At 41.5% G+C, this 25,023-nt stretch overlaps 1 protein-coding gene across 4 annotated transcripts in view; it reads left to right on the top strand.

Moving 5' to 3' along the window:
- CNTN2 (contactin 2) overlaps positions 1-25,023 on the top strand; it is a 54,904-nt gene that overhangs the window by 20,245 nt on the left and 9,636 nt on the right. For all 4 annotated transcript variants that reach the window (XM_031937224.1, XM_031937222.1, XM_012547816.2 and 1 more), the window contains exons 3-19: positions 6,256-6,400; positions 6,611-6,786; positions 7,838-7,933; positions 9,345-9,554; positions 10,094-10,193; positions 10,862-11,037; positions 11,974-12,110; positions 12,741-12,870; positions 14,610-14,760; positions 14,973-15,100; positions 15,511-15,686; positions 16,950-17,070; positions 17,531-17,689; positions 19,699-19,848; positions 22,942-23,012; positions 23,819-24,053; positions 24,471-24,586. In XM_031937224.1, coding sequence (XP_031793084.1) covers positions 6,256-6,400; positions 6,611-6,786; positions 7,838-7,933; positions 9,345-9,554; positions 10,094-10,193; positions 10,862-11,037; positions 11,974-12,110; positions 12,741-12,870; positions 14,610-14,760; positions 14,973-15,100; positions 15,511-15,686; positions 16,950-17,070; positions 17,531-17,689; positions 19,699-19,848; positions 22,942-23,012; positions 23,819-24,053; positions 24,471-24,586 — 2,477 coding nt within the window. The remainder of the gene's footprint in view (positions 1-6,255; positions 6,401-6,610; positions 6,787-7,837; positions 7,934-9,344; positions 9,555-10,093; positions 10,194-10,861; positions 11,038-11,973; positions 12,111-12,740; positions 12,871-14,609; positions 14,761-14,972; positions 15,101-15,510; positions 15,687-16,949; positions 17,071-17,530; positions 17,690-19,698; positions 19,849-22,941; positions 23,013-23,818; positions 24,054-24,470; positions 24,587-25,023) is intronic.

Raw genomic sequence — 25,023 nt, forward strand, 5'->3', positions numbered from 1 at the left:
GTCTTAAAACTAATTTGAATGTTGAAAACTATCTTTACATGTAATTGGAAAAAATAAAATACTATTATTAAGTGGGGAAAAAAAAACCCTAAGCTGAGCTCTGGTGGTAAGTTGCCCTAAAATGAGATATGAAAAATAAGGTACTTTGTCTCTGAACCCAAAGGAGAAGCCCTAGTTCCTGGGGTGATTTCCCATCTATCTCCTTATAATGAAAGAAATTTAGAAAACTTTCCTAGGAGACCTAGGCCAAGGTACCCCAATAGACTTGGTGTAAAATCTCATTCTTTTTCAGGAGTCTTTGCTTCCATTGTGAAAGGGGGACAAGGACCCCCTCCCATAATAAAAAGAAGGGAAGTGGGAAATATTCTTCAAATCCTATGATCCTTCCATCTCTTAGTTCCTCCTCTCTCACTCTAGGATAGAGCCTTCTAATCCTTCTCCACCCTAAGGCTTAGGTTATATAACTAAGAACCTTAAAGGCTCTTCGAATTTTTTACTATATACTCAACCACTTCCTTTTCCTAGAGCAGAACTTATTTCCATATTTTCTGAATATCTCATTTCTTTTCCAATGAAGTTCAGGAGCTAGAGTTAGTCAGTTGGAAAAGAAGGGGATTGACCCAAATCTGTAGGAGTTCTCAGCTTCTCCCATCTTTCTCTGCTTCCTAGCCCAAGAGCAGCTAGAATGAGAATTCATAAGAGCTGGTAAGTAACTAGATTCTAAACCCTGCCCTTGAGCTCCATCTAGCTCAAGGCTCAATTGGGAAGAAGGAGCTTCCCCTAGCAAAGAATGGAGACTCGTGATAGACTGGCAAGAGAGAAACATCAGGCTCCTCGGCTGCCTCCTCTGCTGGGGGGACAACAACTGAGCTGTTTGGAGCTAAGCATCTTAAGGTGTTTAGTTTAGTTATGTGAGGGACCCCTGCACAGTCCATTGCTAGGGCCCTCTATTGACCCCCATTGAACCCAGAGACACAGAAGGATAGGAGTCCTCGCTTCTCTCTCTGAGCTATTCCCCAATCTCATAGACTTCGCTATTACCAGAGAAGGCAGTTCCAGCAATCTTCTCTAATCTCTGTGGGGGAGGAGTGAGGGGGAAATGGAAATCCTGCCTGGGCTCTCCCAGCATCATCTTCCAGATAGATCAGGTCATAAATAAGGACTCGCTCCCTATCTGTGGATTCCCCATGCTCTTCCTCCTCAAGCATCCCTGAAGCTTTCATTGACTGCGGTTGAGGCGGAGAGCTCCAATCTATATATAAATATGGTGGAGAACTGCCCAAGGCTGCCAGGGATAGCTGTGGATGAGTTATAGGATGGAACAGGGAAGGGCAGCATGTCAGACATGGCAGATGAAGAGTGTGATCGACCGCAGTAAGACTCTGGAGTTCAGGAAGAACGTGCTTTGTGTATATGAGATAATAAGAGTGAGCATCCATATGTGTTATAAGTAGAAGGGCAGGGATGTATGCAAAGGGAGCAAATATTATTTCACTTTATCCTTACAATAACTCTAGCAGATAGGTTATATTATTATTATCTCCATTTTACAAATGAGAAAACTGAGGCAAGTAGAAGGAAAGTGATCACAGAATTACTCAATATCTGAGGCCACATTTGAACTCAGGTCTTCTTCAGGAGTGCTGTTATCAACTGCATTGCCTATCTTCCAGCCACTTTCGAAGACTTTTTTTTTTTTTTGGAGGGACGGGGGATGGATTTCACCTATGATTTCATCAGTATAGAGCAGTGGTTCTCAAACTTTTGTTTTCAGTATCTTTATCCTATTAAAAATTATTGAGGATCTCTCCAAAGCATTTTTGTTTATCTGGATTATATTTATAGACATTTATCATATTGGAAATAAAAACTATTTTTGAATTTGTAGACCCTCTAAAAGGGTTTCCCCAGGATTCTCTAGACCCTACTCTGAGAACCATTGTAGAGAATTCCCTAGGAGGAAAGTCCCCCTACCAGTGCTGATTAGCACAGTCGTAGTCTTAGCTGCCTGGGACACTGAGAGTTTAAGGGATTTGTCCAGGAGGCGTCACAGCTTTTACTCTGTTCTGATGTCTTCTGTCTTCCAAGATTTACCTATTAATTTTCTATGGTTTGTGATCTTCCCGAGAAAGTAAAAGAAGCTGCCACGCTGATGAAATCATAAACTCATGACGTTCATGAGAATTGGAAAATAAATGTATGTTCATGTGTCATTGCACATGCATACATGAGTATGTGTACAGTGACTGTGAAAGGGTATTGTGTGCCTTATACAAATGTGTGTGCCTGTGTGTTTTCTGTGCACGTGTGTGTGTCACTATATTGGGTGTCTGTGTGAGTGAGCATGGGATATTTCATAATAAATGAATAATAAGATCTTGCATAAATGAAGCATCCATGCTTTCCCTCCCCTCCCCCAGTCCGACCCTATTAATAAGCATAAGCATTGACCCCCTCCCCACCATCCTTGGAGACCCGAGTGTAGTTATTATTCTAGGATGCTTTCAGCAGCCTGACAGACTCCCCCTTTTCCCCCATGACTCTTCCCATCTCCGGCCCGGGGCAGCCTTTTCCCTGCCCTGGGCCACGGTCATTAACTCGGGATTAAGCTGTGCTCTCCAGCCCGGGAGATTGAGTCCTATCTCCCAGCACTACAGCCCCGAAAGAGCTGGGGGAGGGAGTTTCAGGGGCTCTTTCCTCCTTCTGAGAGCTACTAAGCAGCTGCCCCCTCTTCCCCAAGAGACTAGGGCTGGGTCTCAGCTGCAAGAGAGTGGGGAGCCTGGCCCCACACCCCTGGAGCTGGGTTGACAGCTGGATGTGGGCTGGGAAGGGGGGAGCATTAATTGGTTAATAGGGATCCCCCTTCCCCCTTCAGCCATCCAGGCATTGAAACCAGCTGCTCTGAGGGGTGGGAGCCAATTAGTGGAGCCGCCTCCCCTCTCCCCTTGATGATGGTGGAGTGAGGGGAGGAGGGAAGGGGTCTTGACACGAGGGGGAGGCAGCCCGGACTATCCAGCAGCCAGTGATGGCTGGAAAGGCAAATGACTGCTTTTTGAAGGATACTAATACAGAGTTAGGGGGTCACGGAGAGTCAGACACCAGAGACGCAAACAAACAATACGGAGAGGAGAAAGCCCCGATATAGAAGAGGCAGGACTCTCCAATTCTGAGCCGATTCCTCCCCGATCTCAGGAAGCTGCTTGCTCCCATTCCATAAGGAACCTTTTCTTTTAGCTGTAACTTCTTATTTATTATCATTTAATAAATGATTAATGATATTAGTTGCTATACTGTATTTATATTTCTTTTCTTATTGTTCAGTCAGTCTTGACTCTGTGACCCCATGGTTCATCTGCTAGCTCTCAAAATATAAGTTTTATGTTCATTGCTTCCATGACACTTCCTCTCCATGTCATCTCCTGCCATCTCCTTTTGCTTTCAATATTTTACCACACCAGGGGCTTTTCCAATGAGTCCGATCTTCTCCTTAAGTGGGCAAAGTATTTAAGCTTCAGCTTCAGTTATTTGACTTTCCAACGAATAACCTGAATTAAATTTCTTTAAGTATTGACTGATTTGATTTCCTTGCTGTCCAAGGGATTCTCAAAAGTCTTTGCCAGCACCACAGTTCAAAAGAGTCGATTCTGACTTCTCAGTTCTTAAAGACTTACAAAGCACTTTCTATCTATTAACTCATTTGAACTTTACAATAATTTTGCCCCTATTCTGTAGGTAAGGAAACTGAAGCAGGCAAAAAGATTCAGTGGCTTGTCCAGGTTCACACTAGATAGTATGTGTCTAAAGCAAGTAAATGTCTAATGCAGATTTTAGAACTCAGATTTTCCTAACCACATCCAGGTGAAGACCAGAGCTATAAAAACTAAAAAACAAACAAAAAACCCAAAAAACAAACAAACAAACAAAAAAGATTTAGTTTTATCTGACTCTCACTTTGCAAATATCCCATCCATTGGAGCCATATTCATAACCATGGAGAGAATAAGTCGTGGACTTGGAATTAGGAGGAAAAAAAAAAGCAACGAGAGATGGAGGTGTGGGGAGTGGTGGGAAGAAGGGAAGTAATGTTAGAGAATCCCATGTGTAAAGTATCCCTTTTACCTCCTTAAAAAGGGGGTGGGGAGAAAAGTCTATGGGAGGTGTCAAAACAGGCAATCACAACACTCTGTGACCTAAACCAGATTAAAATGTCATTGGGAAATATTTTACAAAATAAATAAAAATATAATAGAACATAGTTTTCTAAGTCAATATGCAGCCAGCAGTGATCCCTAAATAGTGGCCCTTGATTCTGAGATTGACATGAATAATTTGCTAAGGGTCACACAGATATTATGTGCTAGAAGTGGGATTTGAACCTAAGAATTCCTGTTTGCTGTTTTAAGGTCATCTCTACTCTCTCCACCATTCCACTTCATCTTCAAAACTTAGCCAGAGTAAAAATATATAGGACAGGTGATTTTTATCTTTAATTGCTTAGCATTTAACACTGGCTCCTTCTATCTTTCTAGTCTTATATTGTTAATCAGATCATAGATTTAGAGGTAGATGGAATCTTAGTGACCATCTCTTGTTTTATTAGGAAAACTGAGGCTGACAGAGGTTAAGTAAGCAACTTGTTGCCTAGGGTGACACAACTAGTAAGTCTCAAAAATAAATTTGAATTCAAGTCTTTCTGACTCCAGAACCAGTATTCTTAGTGCCACCTGGATGTTTCCTTAATAACCTGCTTCCTTTCCTAAGTGTCCAATTGACATTCCTTTGCACAAGTTAGGGACTCTCTCCTCATTTTTTCATAGAATCCTTAGCTTCCTTGCAAAGTGAGCTGAGGATGTTAATTAGCAGCTAGATGGCTTAATTGGATAGAGTGGTGGGTTTGGAATCAGGAAGGTCTGAATTCAAATCCGACACTTAACTACCTTTGTGTCAAGCACTTACTCTCTACTTCAGTTTCCTCAAATGTAAAATGTAAACCATAATACCATTCACCTCCCAGGTTGTTGTGAGGATCAAAAGAAATAATCACAAAGCACTTAGAATGGTATCCAACACATAATAGCTAGTCACTATGTAAATGTTAGCTATTAACAGATCTCCCATGTCTCTTTCTCTTGAAATCACTTTGAATTTACTTGTGTATATGTTATAACTCATCTCCCTCACCCCAGAATATAAGTTCTTTAAGAGCAGGGATGATTTAATTTTTGTATTTGTGTCACAGTAGCTGACTTATAAATTTTGGGGGAGTCCAAATCTGGAATTTCACCAGTGTAAAAAATTCACAAAGGAGGTGCTTAATCAATGTTGGCTTGAATTTGTCTATAGTCATGTAACTAAATATTAGTAGAGCTATAATTCAGCCTTTAGTTATTCATGATCCTAAAGTTTTTTAGGTACTAGAAAAAAAGATTTACCGGGACCCAATAACTGTCATCAAGTATTTGAAGACTTGTCACATGGAATGAGGCTTAAGCTTAATCTGCTTGGACCCACAGAGTGGAAGGAAAGAGTGGGAATGGATAGAAGTTACAAAGCAGATATAATGTAAGGAAAACTTTGCTAATGATTTTTGAGCCATGCAAAGGCAGAATGGGCAGTAGTGGGCTTCCCCTCAGTCTAGGGGTCTTCAAGTAAAGGCTGGATGGCCAGCTGGAAGGTATGTTGCAATGGGAGTCTTGTTCAGGGAAAGGATGAGTTGGTAGAGAATCTTTGAAGTTTATTCAGACTCTGAGATTCTGAGATGTTATGACTTAAGTTTTAATCCTTGCTAGCTGCAGGACTTGGGGGGAGGAGGCTTGATTAGTCTGATCTTCAATTTCCTCATTTGTAAAATGGAAACGGGAAATACTTTTGCTATTAAACCATAGATTGTTATAGGATTCAAGTGAGAAAAGTGCTTTTGTAATTGCAAAGTGGTTTCTTTATGTATGTGTGTATAAGCTGGTGATTATTATTGTTGTTTACATAATGATTTCATTTCTTTGGGATGAACAGGTTGGTCTCTCAGGACCACTCAAGACCACTATGATCCCTGACAAATGGTCAAGCGGATTCTATTGAAAATCCCCGGGGATTCTGGGGCAGCTCATTCTACTTTTAGACAGCTTCATTTGCTAGGAAAAGCTATTCTTCAGGGAGAACCAAAATCTGCCTCTCTCAGACCGGGCTAACCTCATTTGGAGAAATGAATTTTGGCTCCACTCCTAAGTCTCTGTGATTACTATTCCACCTTTCCAGCTTGGAATCCAGCCCAGGGCTCTCCTGCCATCTTTGGGCCTATCTTTGAGGACCAGCCTGTCAGCTCCTTATTCCCTGAGGAATCATCAGAAGAGAAGATAGCCCTGGCCTGCCGTGCCAGGGCAAGCCCTCCAGCCACATATAGGTGAGACCCTGTCCCTGGGTTTGGGTCAGGATTAGATCCAGACAATAGGCACTTCATTCCTTAAAAACAATCCCAACCATGCATGAGAGTTGGTCAAAGTCCAAATCACAGAACCCGTTGGAGACTCCTCCAGAACCAGCCTGTTCCTTGGACCCAAAATGACCTCTGACAAAGAACTAGCCACCCATCTTTTCTCTTCTCCATTAACAGATGGAAGATGAATGGCACCGAGATGAAGCTAGAGCAGGATCCCCACTACCAGCTGGTTGGAGGCAACCTGGTCATCATGAATCCCACCAAGACCAGGGATGCTGGTGTGTACCAGTGCCTGGCCACCAACCCAGTAGGCACTGTGGTCAGCAGAGAGGCTGTGCTCCGCTTTGGCTGTAAGTCTTGTTAGGTCTAAGGGGATACAAAGAGACCTTATGCCTTCAGAGAGGTGATGAGAGCAGTGTGCTGCTTTGGGATGAGTCGTGCTCATTAGGACAGACCTCACTTGTTGGTAGAATCAGTTCTAAAGGGCATGAGGTGAAAGCCAGTGAGCCCCAAAATATCACCCCAGGAGAATAGAACATTTGAACTTGGAATCAGAAGATCAGAGCTTAAATCTTGGCTCTGAGGCTAGAAGTGTGATCCTTAGCAAATTGATAAACCTCTTCTAGCCTTGGTTTCCTCATCTGTAAAATGGGGACAATAATAGTACCAATCACAAAGTTGTCATGAAGATAAAATGAGATGATGTATGTAAAGATATTTGCAAACCTTAAAAGTTTTATGCAAAAGCTCACTGTTATCAAGTATGAGTATGTCCTTGGGACACTAAGTATTGTCTTCTCTTTAAGTCTAGGCAAATTCTTCTCCCTTTCTCTGTTCTTACCCCACCTTCCCCACCTCCTCCCCAACCCCTCCCCACCTCCATTACCTATAGGTGAGAAAACAGAAAATGTGTTTCAGGCTAGCTGAACTAGCTTCAGGCACAAGGAACATTATTCTCTCCACTAATTTTCACTAAGTGGGGAATGAGGTCAACCTATCTCCTGGAAAGAATAAAATACTGAGTCACTAACATGTTAGTGTAAATTAGTATCTTTTTCTCTGAAAAGCCTTAAAAGGGAAAAATAAAGAGGGACCAAAAATACTCAGTGTCACATAGGTGGTGACAGAGCTAGGATTTCTATTCAAATCCTCTGACTCTAAATAGCAGCATCTTGAATTTGGAACTCAAGATTTTTTTTTAAATGAATATTTTAAAATATTTACATGAAATTGGAGAACATTTAATGAAATCAATTAATATTTTAAAATAACAGTATTTTTTCCACTGTACTCCACAGCCTACCATTTTAAGAGTACTGACAGGGGCTGATTACCTGTCAGAAACCCTGAGGTCTGGGCCACTAAAAAAATGGTAATGAGCCCGCTAATGTTGTCTTCTAGTTTTACAGGAATTCTCCAAGGAGGAAAGAGATCCTGTGAAAACCCATGAGGGCTGGGGGGTGATGTTGCCCTGCAACCCACCTGCCCACTACCCAGGTGAGTCATCAGGCCTGAGACAAAGAACAAAATCGGATACACTGTTGAAATCCTAGTTCGCTGGCCAACATCCTTGGAAAGAGTGTATTTTAGGAAAAGGAAAGAAGTGGCAGAGGTTCAGGTGTTCCTCTTTGGAGCATATTCTAATGCCCTGTGATGTGGTAGAAAGCTGGGTTTGAATCTTGTCACTTGCCCTTAATTTCCCTCTAAGCCTATCTCTTCATCTGTGAAATGGGGACAATAGTATCTACCTCACAAGATTGTTGTGAGGATCAAATAAGGAAGCATATGAAAAATACATATAAATGTTAGCTACCATATTTGTCAATAACCATATCTTCTCCATAAAATGACTTTCCATATTTGGGTTTCACCCTACCTTCTATCTGTATCTCTCATTACTTCCCTCCATGAACCCTATACTCCAGCCAAACTTGGCAGCTTTCCGCATCCTCACCACCGCCATCGTCATCACTATCCCCATCACTGCCACCACAACCGCTACCATCGCCACCGCCTAGCACACTAGTTTTTCACCTCTCTGCCTTTGCTCATACCATCCCCTATGCCCAGAGTGTTCTCCCATCCCTCTTTGCCTATTGATAGATCCTCTGCGTGACAATCAAATACTACCCTCTCTGAGAAGCCTCCTTGTGACCTACTCAGTAACCTGACTTGCCCAATTAGGATTCAGAGTAGCAGGAGATTGGATAGATAAAGGCTGGGCTTAGCATCAGGATGACTTAAATCACTTAACCTCTGTTTGCCTCAGTAAAAATGGGGCTAATAACAGCACCTACATGCCAGGATTGTTGTGAGGGTCAAGCGAAATAGTATCTGTAAATCCCTGACACATATTAGGCACTTAATACATGCTTATTCTCTTCCTTTTCCTTATTTTGTATCTTTATCCAACACACATTGTGGTCTCCTACCACTGTGTCTTTGCTTCCACTGTTCCTTATGCTGGTCATGTGAGTGTTCTGATGGCAGAGTCTGTTTTGGTTTTATATTTTGGAGACGGTACTAAGCAATGCTGTTTTTGACATCAGAGAAGCTAGGTTTCAATCCTGGTCTGTTACTTATTATGTAAAATTGGACAAGTTACTTTCTCACTTTTCCTTAGTTCCTTTATCTATAAAATGATCCCCAGAGTCCTTTGAGACCTAAATCTAGTAATCTATGGTTTTCAGCACCTAGAACAGCTCCTATTGACATAGTATTTCTAAGTTAAAATGCATTGAATTGTTGAATACGATCTCTCTATGAAGGACTGAAAACTCAAGAGTAATAATTAATTGAATCTTGTCCTCATAACCCCTCTCCCCCACCCAGGTGTTATATGTTGTGTGTCCAGAGAGGCCCCTTAGGTGTGTCGGGGGTACAACTCCCTCCCTATCTCCCACCTCAGGTCTATCGTACCGCTGGCTTCTCAATGAGTTCCCCAATTTCATCCCAACTGATGGGCGGCACTTTGTGTCCCAGACAACGGGAAACCTGTACATCGCCCGGACAAATGCCTCTGACCTGGGCAACTACTCCTGCCTGGCCACCAGCCACATGGACTTCATAACCAAGAGTGTCTTTAGCAAGTTTGCCCAGCTCAACCTGGCTGCAGAAGGTCAGGCTCAGGGAACCTGGCACATGTGGGAGAAGATGGGTTGGGGGAAGGGCAGGGAGAAACTATTGAGCTTGGAAAGGAGACTCTCCAGAGCAGACTAATCATCCACTTGACCTGGTCTGGCCTCTGCCTGCAGCTCTCTCTTTCCTCTGCTAATACCCGGAGAGCCAGTTCCTCCCAAAACCTTGTGTCATGTGTTTGATTACCCTCTGGGGGAATTCGGAGAGTAGGTAAAGTTTCTGAATAGAGTCCTTGACTCCCTCTGGAAAGCTTACCTAACTTGCCTAGGAGTTAAAGTAGGTCACCCACTCCACTCTCCCCCCCCCCCCATTCTCACACAGAAGAACAAATGAAATAATATATGAAAAGTTCTTTGTACAGCATAAAGCCCCCTTATAAACTCTAGTTGTTGTTATTATTATTGATAATGATGATAATAATAATAAACAACCCTTTCAGCCTGGTTTCTAAGCACTAAGACCCAAAGCTCTTGGTTCATGGGCTCATTTGCATCTCATTTGCATGGCTTCTCCCTCTAGACTCCCGTCCATCTTCACCAAGCATCAAGGCCAGATTCCCCTTGGAGACCTATGCATTGGTTGGACAGCAGGTCACCCTGGAGTGCTTTGCTTTTGGGAAGTGAGTAATGGCAAAGAGGGATGGAGTTTGTTGACCAATACCCCCCTCCTTCTGGCCCTTAGGGTTCAGTATAATTTCTTTATTCTTTGTATCCATCTGTTATAAGCTATTAGTACTCAGTGACACCTTAGTCCCCCTCTGTTAGCTAGAGAATCTTGGAAAGCTAGAGATCAAGGCCCTGAGGGACAAGATGATGAGGGACAGGAGGCAGAGATTAAGAAAACATGCCATAAAGTAGAGTTGTGAATAGGAACTCCTTGGAAGGGGAAGGGATGAGCATGGGTTGGAGTGTGGCAATGGAGGCAACTTCCCCAATCTACCTTTGACTAAGACTTTCTCTGACCCTGGTCAGGACCTAGGAGAAAAGAGGGGAAGGGAGAGAAATTAGATAGGCATCTGGGTCTTGCTGTGCCTTCCGTTCTCCTACATCCTGTTCTCTTGTGAGCCCCAGACAGGCTCAGCATCTTTCTCCCTCTATTTCTCTAGCTTAAGGGATTTCTTCTGCCAACCCAACCCTAGGTCCCAGGTTCCACATCCAACCTTACAGGTCCTCTGACCTGTAGTAAGGAATTGGGTGCAGAAGGAAGGAGAAAAGGCTGTGTGCTCTAGCTCAGTCCAGCTCCTAGTCCCGGCATTCCCTCCCCTCCCACTCTCTTTCCTCCTACCAGCCCGGTCCCTCGGATCAAGTGGAGAAAACTGGATGATTCACTGCCCCCACAATGGGCCACTGCTGAGCCCACACTGCAGATTCCCAGCGTCAACTTTGAGGATGAGGGCACCTATGAGTGTGAAGCGGAGAACACCAAAGGTCGGGACACTGCCAAAGGCCGGATCATTGTGCAGGGTAAGGGGCCAGGAACAGACTTCTTCCTCAGGAGCCTCGGAGATCCCGCTACAGTTCAGAGGCTGCTGATTGGTTCCATTCATCCCGAAGTGGTCTGTGCTCAGGGCTATGGGGTTAGGGCCATGGTTGAGCAGAGGCCTCCACAGAAGGCTTGTCTCATCAGCTGATACATCATAGAAAGGAGCTCACAAAGCATTCACAGTAAGGCTCCAAGTTAGGAAAATAACAGCATCTTTGCCGAATTGTTATAAATTGCAGTATGTACATAGTGCTTTGCAAGTTATTAGCTACTATATAAATGTCAGCTATTATTGCAATTATAGAGGCAGAGAGAGTCAATGGATGGAAACAGCCTTGAAGCCAAAAAGATCCAAGTTCAAGCCCTACCCCTGACATATACTGGCTGTTTGATCCTGGACAGGTCACTTAACTTCTCAGTGTTAGTGCCTGGCATAGAGGAAGCACTTAATAAATGTTGTTGACTGATATCCTCAATACCTGCTCAAAGCACTTCTATTCTTATAAAACTTTTATAAAAGTTTCAGAGGAGGTGGTACCAACCTAGAAGGACTCTCCTCACTAAGGAGTTCCTCATAGCAATGAAATCATAGACCTTATCCCAGTGATTAAAATTGATTTTTTGTTATGGATACCAACTCTAAAAATACCTATTTCCTCCTTCCCCCTGCAGCCTGCTTGCATTTTAATCCCTAAATATCCTTCTAGTTCCCTCTGCTGTCGAGCATGGGCACTACAGCATCAAAATACCCCCACAAAGCTCACTTGCACTCTCTCTCTCTCTCTCTGTCTTTTTCTGTCTCTCTCTGTCTTTTTCTGTCTCTCTCTGTCTCTCTGTCTCTGTCTCCCTCTATGCGTCTCTGTAACTCTGTGTGTGTGTGTGTGTGTGTGTGTCTCACTCATTTCTCCCTCCCACAGCTCAGCCTGAGTGGCTCAAAGTCATCTCAGATACCGAAGCCGACATTGGCTCCAATCTGCGCTGGGGTTGTGCAGCTGCTGGCAAGCCAAGGCCCACCATTCGGTGGCTCCGGAATGGGGATCCCCTCTCCTCCCAGGTAGGATTGTTTTAGAGGTGGGGTAGGTAGCTTTGCTCTGAAGAGCAAGGGAGAGTTATCTCCCTGAGATAAATTCAAAGCAATCCCACTTGCTAAGAGGTTTAAACTCTATCAAAATGAATGGTTGGAAGAAAATCAAGATTATGTTCTTCAGGCTTCAAAGTTTTCCTGGCACATAGTTACTTGCTCACTCCCTCAGACTGGCTAATGAGCATGAGCCATGAGCCATGAGCCATGAGCAAGTGAATGGTCAAGGAGGCCCATTCTGCAGTGTAGTAAAAAATGCCCAGCTTGGAAACTATAGTTCTACCTCAAATAGCTACCATCAAATAACTCTGTGGATCTGAATAATCCACTTTGTTTCTATGGGTCTCAGTTTCTTCATCTGTAAAATGAAGGGATTGAATTGAATTATCTTTCTAATTTTAAACATTATGCTTTGATTCCAAAAGAGCCTAAACTAACCAGAATGACCTAAAAATAGTGCCTGATGCTATCTTCAAATGATTTACATTAATGATTTTGAAAAAAACTTTCATAAGGATCTCAGTCCCTGGTCTCTTGCTCTGGTTCTTCTATGGGTATGACTATGTCCTTTTCATTCCTTTTTCTTCTCCAATCCAAACATAGAATCGTGTGGAGATTTCTGGTGGGGACCTGAAATTCTCCAAACTGGTCCTAGAAGACTCTGGCATGTACCAGTGTGTAGCAGAAAACAAGCATGGAACTATCTATGCTAGTGCTGAACTGGCAGTACAAGGTAAAAATTGCAGTCTTTCAGTCTTACCACTTCCACCTGGGGAGGAAGCACAGATTTCATGATCCAGTCAAAGTGCAATAATTTTTCTACAGTTATACAGGCAGCATTAGAGACTAGAACTTCAGGAATTGTGATTTCACAAAATGAATTTAAACTCATTACATACATATAAAATTAAATACTGATCATTTGTTAAATTTTGCCACTTCTGAGTGAAGAAATTTTATTAAAAATAAGATACAGAAAATAAAGTAAGAATGTTAAGAAAATAGATTTTTTTTACTTAAATAGCATTTTATTTTTATCAATTACATGTAAAGACAGTGTTTTCAACTTTTTATAAAAATTTGAGCTCCAAATTTGTCTCTCTCTCTCTCCCTTTTTTTCCCTCTTTCTCTTCCTTCCCTCCCCTCTCTCCAGGAGGGCAAGCAATTTGCTCTATGTTGTACATGTGCAATCATGTTAAACTTATTTCCACATTAGTCATGTTGTAAAAGAAGATTCAGAACAAAGGGGGAAAATCATGAAAAACAACAACAAAAAAGTGAAAACACTATGCTTTGATCTGCATTCAGACTTCATAGTTCTTTCTGTGGATGTGGTCAGCATAGAAAATAGATTTCAACTGATTTAGCAGCTGTGGGGAAAGAGGAAAATTTTTGCCTCTTCTACCATATAAGTCTTATTGATTCTTACTATGCAAACGTCACTGGCATCTAAGAAGTTCTAATGTTCTAGTCTATGAAAGGATTGATCAATTGGTGTTTTTACCTCTCAGCTACTATCCTCCTAATCCAATGCTTTTTAAACTATATAGGGTCACAAAAACTGAATGTGCGGGTCACAAAAAATTTGTCAACAGTAAAAGGTATCAAATATTCTGTCAAGATTAAATTCTTTATGTAAAAATAAACAAGCACAGGGCAGCTAGGTGGTGCAGTAGATAGAGCACCAGCCCTGAAGTCAGGAGGACCTGAGTTCAAATCTGGTCTCAGACACTTAACACTTCCTAGTTGTGTGACCCTGGCTGGGCAAGGTTACAACCTCTATTGCCTCAGGAAAAAAAAAAAAAACACATCATCTCACTAGTATGCAAATTGACTTTCATCTTCAATAAATGGTAAAATTTTATGCATACCAAAAATTGTATTAAAATAAATTTCTTTATGATTATCAGTAAATGTTTGATTTGTATACCTATTATGTATTATATAAATATATTATATAGTGTATATATTTTATATGTATATTGTATATAGTGTATATTTTATATGTAAATTATATACATATATCCTGGGTCACATAAAAATTTCTTGGGTGAAAAGGGATCACAAGTAGAAAAAATTTAAGAAGCTCAGCTAAATTCTCATCACCTCCATGAAGTCGTCTTCCCTGATTACCCAAGGCAACAATGATCTCTCCTTTCTTTGAAATCTCCTATAGCAATGAATAGTGACTGCATTGGACATAACAAATTTTAGAGTTTGCAAAGACCCTCTGAGAGATCATGGGGTCCAATCTGAACTTGACTAAGAAGCATTCCCAGCAAATATTCATTCAACTTTCACTGGAGGAATATCTCAAGTGACAGGGAGCCTCCCAAGGCAGCACATCCATGGCTTTGGAGAGCTCTAGTTAAGATGTTTGTTCTTGTATTAGGAAATGGAGTGAATTAAATTATCCGCTCTAAGTAGGGTCACTATGGGAGTTCTCACCGTTGAAATTCCTCCTTTTTTCAGCTTTTGCCCCTGATTTCCGGCTGAATCCAGTGAGGCGTCTGATCCCAGCTGCTCGAGGGGGAGAAGTTATTATTCCCTGTCAGCCCAGGTCAGCGCCAAAGTCCATTGTGCTGTGGAGCAAAGGGACCGAAATCTTAGTCAACAGTAGCAGGTATGAGCTTCCTGGACCATTCCTTGTCCTCTTCCTTCACCCCAATTCTTCTTCTACTTCCTCTTCTTCCTTCTTCACACCTCCTCTTCCTTCTCCGCCTCCTTATCTTTTTTCCTCCTCCCTGTTCTCAGGGGTGAGTCCTACCCCTTTCAAGCCCTGGATATCCTTAGAATGGCCAATCTCTAGCTCTCTTCATTCTTTCTCTGATGCAGAGTGACCATCACCCCAGATGGTACTTTGATCCTTCGGAACATCAGCCGGTCAGATGAAGGAAAATACACCTGCTTTGCAGAAAATTTCATGGGCAAAGCCAACAGCACTGGCATCCTTTCTGTTCGAGGTAGGGACTACAATGAAAGTCAGGAAGGAGGGACAATCCTGCTACTGTTAACCTTAATGATTCAATTCATTTCAATAAACATTATAAGGCACCAACATAAGTTGGTACAGCTACCATCAGGTGTCACCTCTTCATCCAGTTGTATTTCTAGTTTCTATCCTTGGTTTTATGTCTTTCTGGGGTGGTTTGGGGGCTGACCCAGGGGTTACGTTTGATCCTGTCCCAAGCCCAAACCCTGATTTGCCAAGCTGTGTGAAGCAAGAGCACCAATTCATAACCGTTCCATTGCTGGGACTGATGGCACATTCTCCTACCTTGCCCTGTCCCAGGCTACCCCAGTAATGCAGATTAAGACATGTTCTCACTCCATTCTGCCTGGGCATCCCCTACCCCCCCACTCCCCTTGTCAGATGCCACCAAGATCACCCTGGCACCATCCAGCGCCGACATCAATCTGGGTGAGAACCTGACTCTGCAGTGCCATGCCTCCCATGACCCCACCATGGACCTCACCTTCACCTGGGCTCTAGACGGCTTCCCCATTGACTTTGATAAATCTGGTGGCCACTACCGGAGAGCCAGCTTGGTGAGTCCTAAGGCCAAGTGCCATTCTCAATGACCCCTTCCTACTACTGAGAAGACCAGGGACCAAGGAGAGGCATTAACCCTTGACCGTTGTTCTCACCCCACCCTGATTGGTTAAATTCGAATCCAGGTTCTGACATCTAGTAGCTGCATGACATAGGTATGTCACTTAATTCTGGTTTCAATTTCATCATCTCTGAAAAAGGGTTAATAATATTTTTATTATCTCCCTCACAGGATTGTTGTGAGCTATATTGAAAAGGGAGTTTCTATCCCTGAAGTTCTGCTGGGCACATGACAATGTTCTCTTCTCTTCCATTTTGTTTTGTTTTCCTTTTGTGTTTTTCTTTTTTTCTATTTTTTTCCCTGAAGTAATTAGGGTTAAGTGACTTGCCCAGGGTCACACAGCTAGGAAGTGTCTGAGGCCATATTTAAACTTAGGTCCTCCTGACTTCAGGGCTGGTGCTCTATCCACTGTACCACCTAGCTGCCCCCTTTTTTCTATTTTTTAAATAATTTTTCTTTTTAAAAAAAGAAAATCATTGAACTAATAAATAAAACTAGAAGCTAATTTTATTTTTAAAAACCAAATAAATAGATAAATCATTTTTTAAAAAAAGAAAAGGGAGTTTCTAGTACTCTCCTTTTGTGAATGACATCCATATCTCTCACCCAGCCATCTCTTAAGGCTCTGCTAGTAACTGAAACACTCTATGGATTCTTTGTATCAAATACAAAATCCTCCTGCCACCCAGCATGCTTTTGTATCTATTTTCTAAGTACCAGGCAACTATCAGTTCATTTTTTAGTACCACCCCAGATTAAATAGAAACAGGAAGGTCTTTCTAGCTGCTGCCACGTGCCTGCCCCATCCCCATCCCCATTAGTCTAATGACTAATCAAAATACTTAAGTTTATTTTGGTTATCTGTAGTTAGGGATTTTCTGCCTCACCACCATGCAATATGCTTTTTTTCCCCTTATAGAGTGAACAAATGGAAAATAGCTATATATATATATATTTTAAGAAACCGCAATCCTAAATATTTTCCCATATATTACTTTAGTTTATCCTAGTATGGATCTCTTCATTGAACACATGGGGAAGCTGAATCCTGCAGAGTTTCATGAGCTTTTCCCAGGGTCACCTAAGACACTGGACTGAAAATCAAGCCACACGTGTCTTGCCTCTTAGCCCAGGACTTCCTCCACTTTTAAACACCGTCCTCTGACCTTAATTTTTTCCCTATCTCCCCTCTGTGCAGAAGGAAACTATTGGGGACCTGACAATCCTGAATGCCCAGCTGCGCCATGGCGGAAAGTATACGTGTATGGCCCAGACTGTAGTAGACAGCACATCAGAGACTGCGACCCTTCTGGTCCGAGGTGACTGACCCTTGGATCTGGCTATCCCTCAGAGCCAGTTCCCTGCTACCATCTCCACTCCTCCCTCTACCAATTCTTACCTGGGTCTCCTGATGAGCCTCAAAAATAGGGTGTTTCCTGATACTTTTCCTATGGCCCCTGAAGGAGTGAAGGCTGGTTTTTCAGGGGCCACAATTTTTTTAAAAAACCTATTTTGTTAAGGAGTTGAGGCTTGGAGACAAATTGCCTATAATCTTGTATCCTGGCTGGACACCTCTAAGTCCCTTTTAAGTCTTTGTTCTGGAGTATGTACCCACCATACAATACAAACACATACTGACTGCTTCCTTCTTCCTAAACACCCCCTGTTAAAACATCCTAATAGAGATGACTCATCAAGGTTGTACTTCTTCAAGACCGGCTTCTGAATCAGCCTGGGGTCTGGATCTTTAAGCCTAATCCTCTTCCAATTCCATACCAGGTCCACCAGGTCCTCCTGGTGGAGTGGTGGTGAGGGACATCAGCAACACCACTGTCCAACTGACTTGGAGCCGAGGCTTTGACAACCATAGCCCGATCGCCAAGTACACCCTCCAAGCCCGATCCCTGCCTGATGGGAAGTGGAAGCAGGTCCGCACCAGTAAGTATCTTTTGGGTTTCTTAATCTGAGCTAATCACACTGGAAATGGGCTTCTAAGTGCTCCATCTAGCAGCCTTTTTCCTGCCATCTTCCATCACAACTCTCTGTATTCATCAAGTCCATTCATTCATTCATTAAACACTTATTAAATACCTAATATGTGCAATAACTTGTAGAAGGTGCTGAGGGGAGACACAAAGATAAATAAAACATTGTTTATGCTCTCAGGAACTTAGTGAAAATAGCACTACTCTACCCTCCCTAGCCCCTTCTGTTTCTCCTCTTCTTCCCCCTCATTCTTTTATTCATCCTCTCCCTTTTCCTCTTCTTTCCTCCTTTAGCAGTTTGTGCTAAATTTTATGATCATAATTGTCTCCTTTTCACATGAATATTATTTATTTATTTTTCAGCCATCCTTCAAAGATAGACTGATTGCAGATATCATTATTCCCATTTTGCAGATTAGATGAGGTTACACTCAGGTACAGAGAGAAAAAGCTGTGTGTCCAAGTCCAAAAGTAACAGAAGCAAAACTAAAACCTACTTTTATATCTTTGAGCCTCTGTTTCCTCATCTGTAAAATGAGTAGATTAGACTAGATATAACCTAAAACTTTTAGAGATTTGGTCCTGTGATTCACCTCTAAGTTGTGTTCTCTACTCTACCATGGTATCTATAAATAGAATGCTCTGAAACTTCATAAGAGGGAGCCATCACATCCTCATGGAGGAAATGAAGGAAGATTTCATGAAAGAAGCAGTATTTAAAATAGGCCTTATGAGGTTTGGAGAAATAAGGAACAGGAGAAAAGGAGGGTATCTCAGATGAGAAATTGTTGTGAACTAAAATGCATATCTGGAAAGTTTCAGAGCAAACACCTAGAACTATAGACACTTAGAGCATTGATGTCAGAAGGAATCTTAGAAACTGCCTACTACAATGTCCTCCTTTTAGAGAGGAGGAAAGTAAGAACCAGAAAGGCAAAGTAAGATCCAATTTCACACAGCAAGTTAGGGGGCTGGGCAATATGTAGTGGACAGAGTGTCAGGCTTGGAAGACAGGAAGATCTGAATTTGAATTCCCACTTTAGTCACTAACTCTCAGATTCTTTCAGCCTCTATTTCTTCATCTGTAAAATGGAAATAATAATGGCATCTATATCCCAGGATTATTGTGAGGATCAATTCAATTGGGGTGTACTGGAGTCATCTTGAATACTCACAACAGCCAACTGACAAGTTCAAGCATTTACACCCCAAAATTGGCAAATGTTTCAAATTGCGTCTCTATTGCTTTGTTGATTGTCTAGATTTAAGAAACTTGATGGATTACAAGGAAGAAAAAGTGCACATTCATGAATATAATTTCTTATACTAATACACACACACACATATATGCTTTCCTAATCTAGCAGTTTGTTTTTATATATTTTGAATCCTCCCTGATGTTCTGCTAGGCACATGACAATGTTCTCTTTTGTTTTGCTTTATTTTGTTTTGTATTCCTTTTCTGTTTTTTTTCTTACTCAATTTTTTCAAATAAAATAAATTTAAAAAAGAAAAAAGTGATGGGAAAAATGCTAACAATATAGAACAAACTTCAAGTGTGTCGTAGTTAAAGCCTTTTTTGGAGAGTTGATTGTGAAACATCTACCAGCATATTTCCAATATTTTAATAAAAATAATTATTTTACTTTTATTTCTAAGTCATCTCACTCCTGCTTCCCCTTTCACACCCATTGACACAGCCTTCATCTAATGAGATAATGTGTAAAATGTTTTGGACATCTTTAAAGCACTATATAAATTCTAGTTATTTATTGATAAAGTTAATTATTATAATTCTTATTGACATAATTCATCATTGGTATTATTTTCATTACTTGTGGCAAAACATACCAGAAGGTGAATCTCCTTATTCCTAGTCCAATGATCTTCTCACTAAACCATGTTAACTTATATTCAGAGAATGGTGGATAGCTAGAATGTTGTGGTTTGCTTGCCTTACAGATCCTGCCAATATTGAGGGGAATGCAGAGACTGCCCAGGTTCTGGGTCTCACCCCCTGGATGGACTATGAGTTCCGGGTCGTTGCCAGCAACATCCTAGGCACAGGAGAGCCCAGTGGACCCTCTAGTAAAATCCGGACTAAGGAATCAGGTTTGGGGTTTGAACTTTCTGGAAAGAAGTATGAGGGTGGTGACAGCGACATTGGCACTCCAGTAGGGGAAGGGTGAAAAGGAAAAAACCCTGGATAAGAGTTAGGACTCTTCCGATGTAGATTTGAAGAGGAGATCACTGAAGGGCTTGCCTGCCTTGGTGGGAAGAGCTGATGACCTAGATGATCTGTGAGGGCTCCTCCTACTGGATTCTTTAATTCAGTAATGTTGGTGGGAGCCCCAGGACATTGAAATAAATTGATGGGAGAGAGAGGTTAAACTGTATCTCCCTTTCCTACTTCTCACCACTCAGATAGCTAATGTCCAAGAAGAATGTTTTGATAAAGAATCATACTATCCCCTCCCCTATTCAGTCCTTACCAGCTATATTCACAGAAGGAATAAGTCATAGAATCTCAGCAGTAGAAGAGAGCTCTTATCTAGGAAAGAATTCCTTCTTCAGTATCTTGACAAGTACTCATTCTATCTCTGCATGAAAGACTTCCAGTAATGGGGAATCCATCCTCTATCCAAGATGGCTCTAAGTTATTAAGAAGTTTTTCTTTACCTCAGAGAAATCTACCCCACTGTCACTTCCATCCTTGGCTCTTAATTATTCAAAACAAGAACGATCCTCCTGCCAGATGCAATATATTTGTACAGTACTTTGCAAATCTTAAATCACTATGTAAATGCTAAGTATTATTATCATATTAGTATTTCATATCATGGGCCTTTGAATACTTGAAAATAGCTATGTCTCTCCTATCTCTGTCTTTCCTAAAATGTGAGTGATAGTCTAGATAGTGTGTGTGCATGTGTGTGTGTGTGTGTAGGAACAAAAATATGGCTATTATCACATTTTTGAAGGACTCTCATATAAAAGAGACTCAGCTTGTTTTTTGTGCCCCTATAAGACAAAATTAAAACAAAAAGATAGAGATTAGATGGTTACATATTCTATAGGTTACATTAGAGATTACTTTTGTGTTTGGGCTAGCCTACATGGCTGCTGAGATCTTTTCTAACTCTCAAACTCTCAAATGCCATTCAGTTGCAAAGAAGCAAACTGTTGCTTCCTATAAGAAATATCTTCCTAAAAATTAGAGCCACCCAAAGGGAGAAGCTGCCTTGGCGGGGGTGGGGGGGGTTGGTGAAATCTTCAAGTGGAGGCTAAGTGAGCTTTTTAGGGACTGGGGGAGATAGGGGTATGCTATAGAGGGCAGTTTGGTTTTTGTGTACAGTGAAGCACGTAGCCGCTGAGGTCATTTCCATTTCTGAAATTTTGTAATTCTGTGGTTCTCTGTTTTGAAACATCTTCCCATTTGATCTTGTACTAGCATTTTTAGTTGCCACCTTCTGGAAGCAAGACTTCCTTTCACTGATTCTTAGTTGACTGCTTTCAGGTTTTGGGGGGAGAGATACTCCAGAATTTGGTGAACCTGTTGGTTGGTGCTCATCCATTCCATATCCTGCACAATTTGATTTCACAGACTTCTATCTCTCAGCCTTCATTCACCTCTCCCTCCAGTTCTTCTATCAGCTTTCCCTATAATGTCAATCTTCCACTTTGTGGTTTATCTGCAGAAACATTTTAGTCCTGGGCTCCTCCACCCTATCTTATATTGCCATTTCTACCTTCAACAGCTTCCCCCTGCAACCTAAGAATTAACACAACTCTTCTCTTTTCCTTTACGCAATGTATGCAATCACTATCAGATGTGGCTAATTCTGTCTTCACCATTTCTCTCAAATCTGCCCACTTCTTTTTATTCATCCTTACAGTTAGACCCCACTAACTCAGTCCTTCATTAACTCTCACCTGTACATTGCAAGACTTCTAATAGGTTTTCCAGCTTCAAGTATCTTTCCATTCCAGTTCATCCTTTACACAGATACCAAAACCATAGTCTTAAAATACATGTTTTTTATGTGCATCTAATTGCCCTTTTCTCTGCCCCCTGTTAGCTCAGGATGATGAGCTCAGGAAATTTAGTCTCATTTTAATATCAGACTAGGCAAGATGGGGAGGGTAATATCTCCCTTTTTTTTTTTTTTGAGGAGGGGTGGAGATTGGCAGTATAGAACACTATATGAACATCAGACTTTTTCATTGTGTTAATTAGTTTTGTTGACCTTTCCCCTCTACTTTTTTTTAATCTTTTTTATTCACTATTACAACTACAGGGAGGTGCCTAGAGCTCAGGTGCTTGTTCCATCAAGGGTCTGAGGTCAACCCTGGGGGATATGAGAATGGTTTTCTTTTTTTTTTCAATTACATTTTTTCAGTTTACAAAAATCAATGTTCTCTCCCTCCTGCCTTTGAAAAATAAAATGAAAATGAAATACTTGTAACAAATAAGCATTTACAGCAAAACACATTCCCACACAGGATGGGATGGAATAACTTGATTGATGGACTCAACCCTCACGGTTATACATTTATAAGAAATGGCTCTTGGGAGGAAAAGGAAAGGGATGTACTGAGAAATATATGTGATCTAAAACCAAAAGATACAAATAAAAATTCATTGACTCAAGCAGAAGAAAAGGAGGAAAGGAAAGCAGCTGTCAAGAGAAAAAATAATAATAATGTACTCTAGGACCAAACTAAACGGTTTTCCTTGTTTGTTTAATTTAATTTCCATTTAAGTTGTTCTCTCTTCTTAGTTAGCTTAGAGGTAATTCTAGCTGGTCTCAGCCGATTAGAAAAACAACGAATTTGTCCAGCTGGGTCCTAGAAGGCTCAGGTAGAGCTTCTTTGCTCCTCTTTGCCCACTAATAACAATTGTTGATTCTATCTATAGAGCTCTAAGAATTCTATACCAGAGCTTTTTAGACTTTTTCAACTCGTGACCCCTTTTCAACCAAGAAATTTTTACGTGACTTCTGGGTATATATGTATATAAAATTGCTATACAAATCAAACATTTACTGAAAATAAATCATATTTTTGTGACCCTTATATTCAGACCCCACAAGAGATTGTGACCTACAATTTAAAAGCTGACTCTCCATGATTTCCTCAATATGGCTGTCAGAAAGTGGTGTGTTATTAACAGGTCATATTTATGTCTCTTAATGTTCCCTATAGCTCCCACGGTAGCACCCTCAGGACTCAGTGGAGGAGGCGGTGCCCCTGGTGAACTCATTATCAACTGGACGGTGAGCAGAAGAGAGATCTTGGCTTTAGGAATAAGTCCTACTTGTAGGTCACAGATTTAGAATTGTAGAATCTTAGAGGTCATTGAGTCTATCCCTCTCTCATTTTGCAAATGAATAAACTGAAGCAGACAGAGGCTAAGTGCCTTGCTCAGGATCACACAGCTAGTATCAGCGGCATTATAGGATATTATAGAAAATCCTTAAATGTCTTATAAGCTTTTATAAAACTAGATATACTATCTTTCAAACCAAAAGCTTGGTTCATCTATAAGTATAATAAATTATATAATAAATAATATAAATATATAAATATAAATAAATATAATAACATAAGGATTTGAACTTGAGTCCTTGTGAATACAGAGCCAATTAGTACTGCACTTCAACCTCTTCTCCTTATGTAAGCAGAATTTTAGGAGACATGAGAGCTAGAGAGAAGGGAGAACTCTATGGATTGTCAAGTAACAGCTTAAGGCTAGACAGCACACATACTTTTATGCTTTTTTCTTTTATACTCTGCCATTGTCACAGAGCTCTTTGTCAGTGTCTTTGGTCTTGCCCATCCTAGACATATAAATCATAGAAATAATCCTGAGGGTTAATTGGAAATGGGGACACGACTTAAAATTGTTGAATTTAGAATTGGAAGGGACCAAAGACGACATCTCACTCCCTCATCCCAAAGATAGGAAGCCCAAGTATAATAGGTAGCAATGCCAGGATCAGGTTTTAAGGCAGGTCCTTTGCTCCCAATTCCCCATGAGGTGTCCTGCGCCCTCTAACCCCATATTCTTACACCTCTACAGCCAATGTTACGGGAATACCAGAATGGAGAAGGCTTTGGCTACCTGCTGTCCTTCCGCAGACAGGGCAGCTCAGACTGGCAGAAGGCCAAGGTCTCCCACGCTGATGCCCTACACTTTGTTTATCGTAATGAAAGTGTCCGGCCCTACACGCCCTTCGAAGTAAAGATCCGGGGATACAACCGCCAGGGAGAGGGACCTGAGAGCCTCACCACCACTGTGTACTCTGCGGAGGAAGGTAGGCTGCACTCCCAGGGTTCCCACCTTCTCTTGTAAGCTGACTTTGCATTTAGCATTTGATATTTCTTCCCCAACAATCTCCCATCCTGATCACTATAGTCCTGAAAAAACACTAAAGCCTTCAAAAAGGAATTAGCTCTGGGCCTTGTTTGTATGCAGCTGGTGAGAATGGCTGGGCAATATAGGATGGTTACCAGGAAAATGCACTGGTTCCCCAGCGAGTGTGTGACTATCTGGCTACTTTGGAATTCTACCTTAGGATCCCCAAGGATCCAGGGAAGGGTTGGTTCCTACAAATAGACTCTAGGGAAAAAATTGTGGCAGAGGGAAGACCCCAGTTCCAAGGTGCAGGGCTTTCATATATACGACACTGGGTAACCCCAACAACCTAATCACTTCCCATGTTGATCTATAGAGCCCAGAGTAGCCCCAGCCAAAGTCAAAGCCAAGGGAACTTTGTCCTCAGAGATGGATGTAATGTGGGAACCAGTACATCAAGACGACATGAACGGGGTCCTCCTAGGTTATGAGGTAAGCATTGCTCCCCACTCTCAACCAGATGGCAGGTAAAAAAAAGCTAGGTCTCTATCCCTCAAGGTGTGAAGCCATCACTAGAAACTTCCCCATCCCAATTATCCACTTCTCCACATCTCTGGATTAGACCCAGGAGATTCTGGTTTTCTATCTTACTTGGCCTGGCACCTGAGAGAATTCAAACTCATCTTTCTGATACCTTCGTTTCCTCATTTGTAAAATGAACATAATTCCTATCCCATTTTCCTTACATTGTTATATGAGCCCCATAAGATGACAAATGTGAAAGCATCTTGCCCAATATAAAGAAAGGTAATTTTTTCTGTGATTTTCTCTTCCTGAAGATTAATTAACCAACAAGCATTTATTAAGCACCTAGTCTGTAGTAGATACCGTGCTAAATACTGTGGATAGAAGAAAAAGCAAAAACAGTC

This window comes from Sarcophilus harrisii, chromosome 4, assembly GCF_902635505.1.
Source record: "Sarcophilus harrisii chromosome 4, mSarHar1.11, whole genome shotgun sequence".
NCBI lineage: Eukaryota > Metazoa > Chordata > Mammalia > Dasyuromorphia > Dasyuridae > Sarcophilus > Sarcophilus harrisii.